We start from the raw sequence: 9,611 nt of genomic DNA, 5'->3' as shown, positions 1-9,611 counted from the left end.
CATGATCTGAGGTGGAGAATTTTTGGTAGGTCGGTCAAGGTCTAGATTAGGAAATCTAGTTGGATAGGGAAACCAAGTACTTGTGTCCTAAGTAAAGCAGTTTAAGAGGTTTGTCTCTTAGAGCTAAGTTAGGAAACCATATACTTGTAGGAAAGTAATCCTTTTTAAGGAATGTGTGCAGTCCTATTGATGTGTAAAAATAGCCATTGAGAGAACTAGAGAAAATACACCAGAACTAAGTAAGAGTTATCTTCCAACCTATACGGTGATATATAAAATTGCTTATTCCTTCCCGAGGATTCAACCTCGTTAAATACTTGTTCTTCTTGTGTGTTTGTGATTGTGTTCTTGGCGATACTGAGATACCTTTCTAGTAGTGCAAACCTAACACTTCCGCAGGCTTTGGCGCAACAATTTATATCAGAGCGATCCAATTGTCCCAAGACCAACTATAACCATTTATATGATCCAAATGTTAGAAGTTCTCCAGTACTTTAGTAAACTCGCTAGAACGGGGGATACCCCAGATTAATTGGTGTATACAAAATAACACAAAATAGGACTCTGAGGGAGTAAAACTCAAACCGTTTTTCCAAAAATGGATAAACTGCTTTTGTTTAATTAATTAGCACTAATAAGCGTATCTATTTTAATTAATTTAGTTAGACTGATTAGTTAAATTAAAAGTTATAAATCATATTTTTGATGGATCGAACTTACGTATTTTGTTGGAAATTTTTTAAGAATATTATTTTGTTTAAATTTTTTTATTATAACGTTAATGAAACCACATTATCCAATCACTTCTAAAAAAGGTATTCCAAAACTATTTAATGGTTTCATCCTCCAAATTTTCAGAAGAAAACAACACTTTTAGTAATGAAAGTATGAAAATTGGGCATGATCGAAAAAACTAGGATATAACGACTTAACTTAGCTGGCAACTTGCTAATAAACCGTGATGCTAACAGATTAGTTTTGACATACAAAGGAAGGTGTTATAAATGTATGATTAGTTGGCAAGGTATTAATCTCATAACTTTCCAACTAAACTGAAGTCGTTAGGGTTCTAATTTTATCTACTTTATTCATGCAATATTGGTTAGTATATTGATCGAAACATAAAATCTAACTCGCTTTCATAGGAAACATGCATGCACTTAGCATGTGCACCAAGCCTTTTATATCCTAGGCGACCTAGTGGATGAGTTATATTTTCGTGAGGGTTTAATACAGATTTACCCACAAAATCTACACAAAAATATCTAAAACTACCAATCTTCATTGGAGGATTCTCCGTGCGATTTAAAATGATAGCTTTCATCAAATGTGAATGCTCCCCCCTTTCCCTCCAAGTAGCGCGCTTTTACGATTTCCTCTTACAAAAACACAACACAAACTTAATTTGTTAGTGTTGTTTAATTTTAAGATCAAACAACTTAGCTTATGTGAATGATACTCTAAATTACTTACATATCGTTGAGATGACAAGCTTAGATGGATAGATTTGAAGATCCGTTGTTAGATAGCTATAAAATCACAGATGCCTTTTTGGATAACTTGGTACCTATCATGAATTTGTTGAAGACATCTTCTCTTTGGATTCCCATAATATCGCATATATTGGTTACATATCTTCTCCTAAAATGTTTTGGTTTCTACCTGATGTGATTTATACAGTGGAAAATAATATTTCGTTCACTAAGACTTGTTGAGATTCGATTTCATACTTAATAATAGAAAACATTAAAAAATAGAATATGTATACAAAATATGGTAACAATTTCGAGAGATCACTAGGACTTTCGATTTCACCAGTTTTCATATTCATGTTGTTCAACTAATAATTCTAGACATTTATAGCTCAAATAATAATAATTTATTAACTCTAATTCATTTTCACAAGGTAGTAGATTTTTTAATGTAATGACTGTAAATCTAAATCACGGAATATCAAAACACTTAAGCTAAGCTTGACCAATTCAATTGAAATCATAAACATTCAATAAAAATCATAAATCAATTAAATTTAATGGAAAAAGTCATAAAAAATTTAATAGAATTGCCACACTCGTCAAATTTGGCTCCCTCAGTCGTTCCAGTGATGAGGCCTAGCTTCGCATGGTGAAAACGCTCTCAAAGTAGTTTTTTATTGCTTAAATGGTGTTTACAAAGAAGAAAAAAGAGAAAAAATAACAAAACATGGAAGATGGAGACGATGAAGATGAGTTGCTGCTACTGATAAAGAAGATGAAGATGAAGATGACGAAGTTCATTTCTGGAATGAACTCCAGTTTGCGATGAAGATTTTGATGTTTTTTCGTCTCTGTTGGTGCTGTTGATGATGGAGACGATGAAGATGATGAATATGAGTTGTTTCTACTGATGAAGAATATGACGAAGTTCATTTCTGGAATGAACTCTGGTTTATGACGAAGTTCATTTCTGGAATGAACTCGTGTTGAATTACTAATAGTTCATTTGAAGGAATGATCTCCGGGGTTCATCATACAAAATGAATTCCGCACAAAAAATTAGGAAATTTAGTTTGGTTTTATTAGGAGTTCATTTGAAGGAATGAACTCCGGAGTTCATCAGACAGAATGAACTGCCACAAAAAATAAGTAGGAAATTTAGTTTGATTTTATTAGGTGTTCATCTCAAGGAATGAACTCCGGAGTTCATCAGACAGAATGAACTGCTACAAAAAATAAGTAAAAGTTAATACGGAAGGGTACTTTGATCCATTTAATATTTTTAAATAATAATGGACCAAATGACAATTGTGATTTCTGAAAGGACCAAACTAACTTGGGACCACCTAAAATAGGAACAAACGATATTTTTCATAAACTTAAAACTAAGAAGTCCATTTGTTATTAGTGCTTACCTCATTGCTGGAATCTTGTCATATTTGTATTCATAGGAAACTTAAAAACTAAGATCTTTGTTTGTTATTAATGCTTAACTCATGCTTGAATCTCGTCTTATTTGTCTTCTCTAGTCGATGTGATTGAATACTCTATTAGTTCGTTGATTATTGTTTGTACTTTGATTTCTCTACTTAGTATGCAGACTATATACTTAGATAGAACTTTCTCTCATCTTGATTTTATTTTGGTGAATATTATAGACGAACCTCTGTTGGTTTAGAGTCTTAATATCTACGATCCAGATTGATTTTCAATAACACTGTAAAATACTTGAGAAAATAACCAATAACTACATGGACCTGATAATTAGCCGTCGTTTTTATCAGGTCCGGTTTCCGATCCATATACTTCAGAACTTGACCCGAAACCGTTAAAAATCCAGAACCGACTCAAATATCCGGGTCCACCTCCGGGTGGTGTAATAGGACCTGTTGGCATCCCTGTTTACAACCAAGCCAGCACACACCTCATTCATCTGCGCATTTTTTAGTTCTGATATTTTTTAATAAACAGTTCTGATGTTAACTTTTTAGAGCGAATAAAGGATGCTACAGTAAAAAGAGGTGTCAAGGGCTGACTAGCAAAATCGGGGATGTCCGATGGATTCTCCAAAAGATCAGGCGTCCAATAGTTTTTCGCGTTAACATGATCGAATTTAGCAACACTTATAATTGTTGCTAACTTTATGGTCATTTCCTGCCGATTGTATCCATCTCCATAGACATCCTTCTCTTCCCTTATAAAGACAAGTGTCGCGTGAAATTCACATGTATTAGTACCATGTATATATCCGTTCAAAACAGCTCTAGCTACACATCCATTGCTGAATTAATTAGAAGAAGATATTAGAGTTCCCGAATAATGGTACAAAATACGCCCCCTACATATCTCGGTGTGATAGGGGTGGAGGAACCCGATGGGCGAAGTGCCTGCACGCACCTTGTAGTTATCAAGCTCGCATCTAGGTAATACTGGTCAAGAAGAAGGCATATGAAACATTTCTGGTTACAGTGGACGAGTAAGCTATTGGGCTGGGTGATATGGAGGGGAAGGAATTCAACAATAAACAGACAATTATACCAAACATTTCATTTTCTCTTTCTTCCATCGACACAACATCCCCTCTTCTCCACCATGGATAATTCATCTCCACCATAAACACCAACATACAATTGAAAGCGTTATTTTTTCATTATGATTCTCTACCACCAGAAAGACGGGCATCATCATCATCATCATCATTGTGATAAGGATACATTTAGCTTCATCGATTCAAGCCTTGTTTACAGTAATTGGGAGATGCTAATGTCGCTGTAATAGCCTTCCCGGTGTCAAGCGGACGATGGCCTTATGGAGTTGGGACAAGGATATTTTCATGTTTCAGTGGCTGCAATAAAATTCTGCACATCTGGTAAATGTTTTGCAGCCTTATTGGTTGACCTGGAGCTGCGGAACTTCAACTACTATCTCTGTAGCGTTTAGTAGACTTTCTTCAGGGTTGCAGGCTACAAAATTGTCGCTTTTTCCTAGTCTTGTCTGCAGTCAACCTGTGTTCGGGATTGTAGCTTATTTCCTGGCATTAGGGATCTGTAAAGCCAATATTTTTCCTGCAACGGTTGGCAGTAGAGTGTAATTTGATGCAGACTTCGTTCTTTGATCTGCAGAATCATGTTGAGTCATCTAGAGTATACTTGGCTATGCCTTTTTTTCTTTTAATATAACTTTTAGCTTTCAAATAAAAACTTCTTCCACTATCGTTCTCCACCACCATTATCACCGGCAACACCACCATCAGAAACATCAAAAAATTTCAGTCTTTTTCCACCACCACAAAAACCAACAACACCATCGTCGACAACACCACCAACATTTACAGCCATATTTTTTCCCATTCAATGCCCTAATTGAATTATGATTTTTGTAATTCATTCAAAACAAAAAGAATTTGGGCTTTGTCTTTTTTCAATTTCTCAAGATGAGTAAGTTTTTTGAGCCCAATTTATTTTCTTCTAATTAAATCTAACTTTTTCATTTGATTAAACACTAAGTGTATTTTTCACCCATTTGTATACATACTAATTTACAATTTCTTGAATTTGTTCATGTGTTGTTATAGAGTTTGATGCAATTAAGAACATACTTGTTTACATTTTGCCTAGTTTTATCATGTTTTGTCACTAGATGAAATTGATTTCATCTTGTATTGCTACTGGATAAAACTGGTTTCATAATGTGTTGCCAATGGATGAAACATGGTTTTATATTGTGTTTCGACTGCATCAAACCATGCATCTTAAAAGAAATTTTCCAAAACAATCATGGCATCCTGGTTAGTTCATTTTGCCTTTTTCGATCCGTAGTAAAGCAAGTCTAGTCGTCTCCTTCATAACTCTATTTTTGAAAAACTTGTTAGAAAATGTATAGAAGAGTCTATATAGCTAATGGGGTTGATTTGACTACAACTGAGACGAGTCTAACTCTACTTTTATACCCAATTGCAAACTTTATTCACTGCAAGTAAATTTTAGCAGTAACATGTCTCATGTATCATTCATATGCTTTTTAGTGTTTATATGTGTGTCTCGTTTTAGTATAACTTTTCTGCCATGTCCATTGTTTCTTTGTTTTCATGAATTTGCGCATCATTGTTGGATGTTTTGTTGTGTCATATCAGTAGTTTCATTCCAGCATTGCCGTTAGTTTATCTCTTTTGTTATCCATCTTGTACTATAACTGGATGGTATTAATTGCATCATGTGTTTCCAAGGGATGAAATACAGTTTCATCCCGTGTTTTCACTATATGAATTCTTTGTACATCACGTGCTATTACTTAATGAAACTGGTTTCGTCATGTATCTCCACTAGATGGGCCTAGTTTTATCCAGTTTTAAAATGGTCATTATGAATGAAATATGATTTAATTGTTGAAGGAAAAAAAATATGGATGAAAATATGATTACGTGACGAGATAGTTGGTGATTGTTGCAGGACGCAACTAGTTTCATTCAATTTTTCTTGGATTTGATGATAATTCCCTTCGAGATTTATGTTCTCTAGGATCCATATATAAAACCCCAATAATATCTTTTGTGTTTACAACCAAAGTAAAGAGAGATAATCTACTAAAGGTAAATAAGGTAACACGATAATATAAAATCTATTAGTTTTGATGTATACATGGATTATCCTTGTAATATGCAGGATGAAATTACTTTCATCTAGTTTTAGATTGTGATGTACCTGGATTTTTTTGTTGAATTGTTGTATCGATGCAAGAAGAGATTTGACGTGGCAGGATAAATGGAGGCTGGTGGTCGATGGGTATATGGGAACCAAATTTAGAAGCATAGTAATAGATGTGTTGTAGTCGTACGAAGTCTTAATTGGATTTCTTCACACACCGGAATCTGGGTGTTTACAGCTTATGAGCAGTAACTGTAATCTAACAAACATATAATTTTTTTTCTCAATAGTAATTCTTACAATGAAAATTATATCATTTTAACGAGTGTTTTAGACAAAAAAAAATATTTAGTTTATTTATATTTTTTCGGACAAGATATCCGAATTGGATAATTGAAAAATATCTTTTTAATTTCTGAGTATTTAAACAGTATCAACTTTTACATGTCTTTCTCGCCCAAAAATTATTATTTTAGGACTATTTGATCCATTTTGTGTATTAATTAACACTTGTTACCAACTTTTTTTTAGGATGGAAAAATAATTATCACATTAATTACATTTATAATCGAATATAAAAGCATATAACTACCCACAATCGGCGACCAAAAAATAGTCAAGTATTAGTTATCTATCTCGATTTTAATCGATTGTATTTATCGCTTCTTCGAAGATCTTCATGGATGAAACAGGGAGACTTAGACACAAGTTTATGCCTTTCCTTTCTTCTCCATGAGGCAAGAAAAAGACTACGTTTGTTGGCAAAGTTGGAGGGCCTGCAAAAATAGGCTCTCCCCAACCAAAATCCATATCATGTAGTCCTATCCTAGTCCAAACACTTAGAAATAGGGTATGCGCTTTAGGTAACGGCTGCTCGTATTCTTCCAGCGAATCTATGATGGATCTCATGCATTCGTCTGTAACCAAACCAATTAATTGTTGAAATCGCTCTATTGTTGATGAAAGCGGGCTTTCTAGCAGCTCACTCACGCTGCACTGACTGTTCTTTAAGGCGATTGCCTTTCCAAAGTAACCTTTTGGTAATGGCGGGTGGAATCTAGACCGAGCATTAACAGGAAATAGTAGCCTTACTTGTTGATTAGGATGAAGTCTTAATGATTTAGTTCTCGCTCTCCACATGATCGAAGTAAGAACTTCGAAAGTGGTGCACTTTTTCAGAACCCCATCTTCCATTGCCTTTTCCCTTAGTCTTTCTAGCCTGTGGGGGTGAAAAATGAAGGATTTGTCAAGAAGCTTTTCTTCTTCCCAAAGAGCATTGGTGTTTGATACGTCTATGATTTCCTCGAGTATATGGGTGAACTGTGTCTGTGGTGGGGTTCGTGCCATGAGTATGGTTCTATCTAGGAACGGTGGTTTCGTTAATGGAAATCCTCTGGTAACTTCACCCCATGAAATCACAAACTCCATTGCACCAACTCCATCAAATACCGTGTGATTCTGGCTTAGTCCAAGAGTGAAACCGCCGCACTTGAATTTAGTTACCTTCATACAAAAAACTCTAGGCAGTTAAGAAAGAAAATATTCCGATTATAATTAACACACCCAGTTAAAGATAATTTCAAGAATTAATGTCATAAAATTATGCGCGACATGTATTATAAACCTGAGCCACAAGTAGAGGAGGATCTTCATGTACATTTACTGGACCAGGATTGCCGTAAACAAGTTTCTTAAAAGTAGCCGGATTGGGTTGCGTCAGGTCACCAATCTCTTCCAACGTACAGTCGGCCTCAGCCTCGATAAAAAGAGCACCTTCGCCCGTGCAATTGATTGCAAACTTATTTTTCTCATTCAATATAAGACGTCCAGCAATAGGATAGTAGTGAACAAGAACTTTCGCTAAGCCAAGTTTCAAGGCTTGAGCTGCATCTAAAAACTTCCCATCAAAAGTTTTGCTAAAACAATTAAAAGTTTGAATCATATCAGCTCCCCTGTCAATGTTAGCCAAGTAGTATACACCCTTGGGTGTCTCCTCTACTGGAGGAACCAAAGTTGGTTCTCCTATAATCTTGACATTAAGCTTCACAATGCATTCATCGTCAAAAATTTCCAGGTAAATATTTGGACAGTTAGAGTTGAGATACTCCCCAATTTGAAACGACGGATGCTGATATTTGGAAGAAAAAAAAATGTTCACCTCTTCTTCTCAATAAAAAGTAAGGAAAAAGCTTAATGTGTATATTTTACATTGATTGAATTTATAACAAAATAACTGAAATGAAAACTTAATCAAGTATTAGTTCAAACAAATTTAGAATAATAATAATAATTTTTTAATCATTTATATGGATCCTGAATCTGACAACATGCAGCCATATACGAACGAGATTACAATTAAATCAGCCATATACGAACGAGATCATTTTAAACTAATATTCCGTACATCGAGGACCAACAACCATAGATTGAACTCTTGGTCCTGAATGATAACCTTACCAATTATGTTCCTTCATTGACATTAGGTCACATGACATCACATTTTAAGAATCATACCACTTTTGTACCTCCTTTTCTAATAAAAAAGTCCACAAACGACATTATCAAAAAGTCCAAATCAGTGTACCGCCCGAAACACTAGTAATCTAGCCGCATCTCGCACCATAGACTTTTTTGACTAGCTATGTTTACCAACGAAGATTCTTTATTTTTTTTTGATCGAAAGAGAAGATAATTGAGAGAAAAGAATGTACAAGGGTTCTACCAGAGATAGATTGAAGAAACCAAAAGAACAATAAGCAAATTACAAGAAAATAGAATCCTAGTTACGCAAAATTTGAAATTGAGAAGATCCTAGGTGACCTGCTGCTGCTGCCCAAGCTAGAACTGAGGATTTTACAGACAAAATTAAATCATCATCCGTTTTGTAGAGATATTGTTCCTCAAACCGTCTACAGTTTCTTTCATTCCAAATGGTATGAACAATCGCAGCTGGTATCAAACCCCATATATAACTCTTTGACTTAGAAAAGTAGCCATAATGCCAACTGTCTGCCAAGGTTCTCATGGAACCAGGTAAAACCCATACCCAACCTGTAATAGGCAGAATACTCGACCAAATCTTGTAAGCAATCTTACAATGTAAGAAAAGATGTTCCTGTGTTTCAACACCAATGCCACACAGAACACAGGAATTATGAAGATCCACACCTTTATGTTGCAAGATGTCAATTGTATTCAGTCGTCCGTGAATCAAGCACCACATTAAGATATTAACCTTACGTGGAATTGCTGGTTTCCAGACGAACAAGTGAGGAAAATGATCAACTCCAACTTCTGCCATTAACTTAGCATAAAGGGATTTGACAGTAAAAACTCCCGTGAAATGAAGTTTCCATCTACGTGTATCAAGAAGACCATCCCGAACTGGTGGGCTATCCCCTATTACAGTAAGAAGAGTAGCGAGTTCTTGCACCTCTGAATTTGTAAGGTCTCGCCTGAAATCAAACTTCCATCCACCTTCTAAATATACCAT

At 35.1% G+C, this 9,611-nt stretch overlaps 1 protein-coding gene across 1 annotated transcript; it reads right to left on the bottom strand.

Moving 5' to 3' along the window:
- Positions 1 to 6,760: 6,760 nt before the first annotated feature.
- Positions 6,761 to 9,611, bottom strand: LOC113360284 (omega-hydroxypalmitate O-feruloyl transferase-like). The gene is made up of 4 exons (XM_026603808.1): positions 9,354 to 9,611; positions 9,165 to 9,233; positions 7,743 to 8,246; positions 6,761 to 7,621 (listed from the first exon to the last, which is right to left on the bottom strand). Exons 1-4 carry the CDS (start codon positions 9,609 to 9,611, stop codon positions 6,761 to 6,763), a joined length of 1,692 nt encoding a protein of 563 aa, XP_026459593.1.

The sequence above is a fragment of the Papaver somniferum genome, chromosome 3 (assembly GCF_003573695.1).
Source record: "Papaver somniferum cultivar HN1 chromosome 3, ASM357369v1, whole genome shotgun sequence".
In the NCBI taxonomy this organism is placed as follows: Eukaryota; Viridiplantae; Streptophyta; class Magnoliopsida; order Ranunculales; family Papaveraceae; genus Papaver; species Papaver somniferum.
Note: the sequence above shows the minus strand (reverse complement) of the source record. Positions and strands in the feature narration are given on the sequence as shown.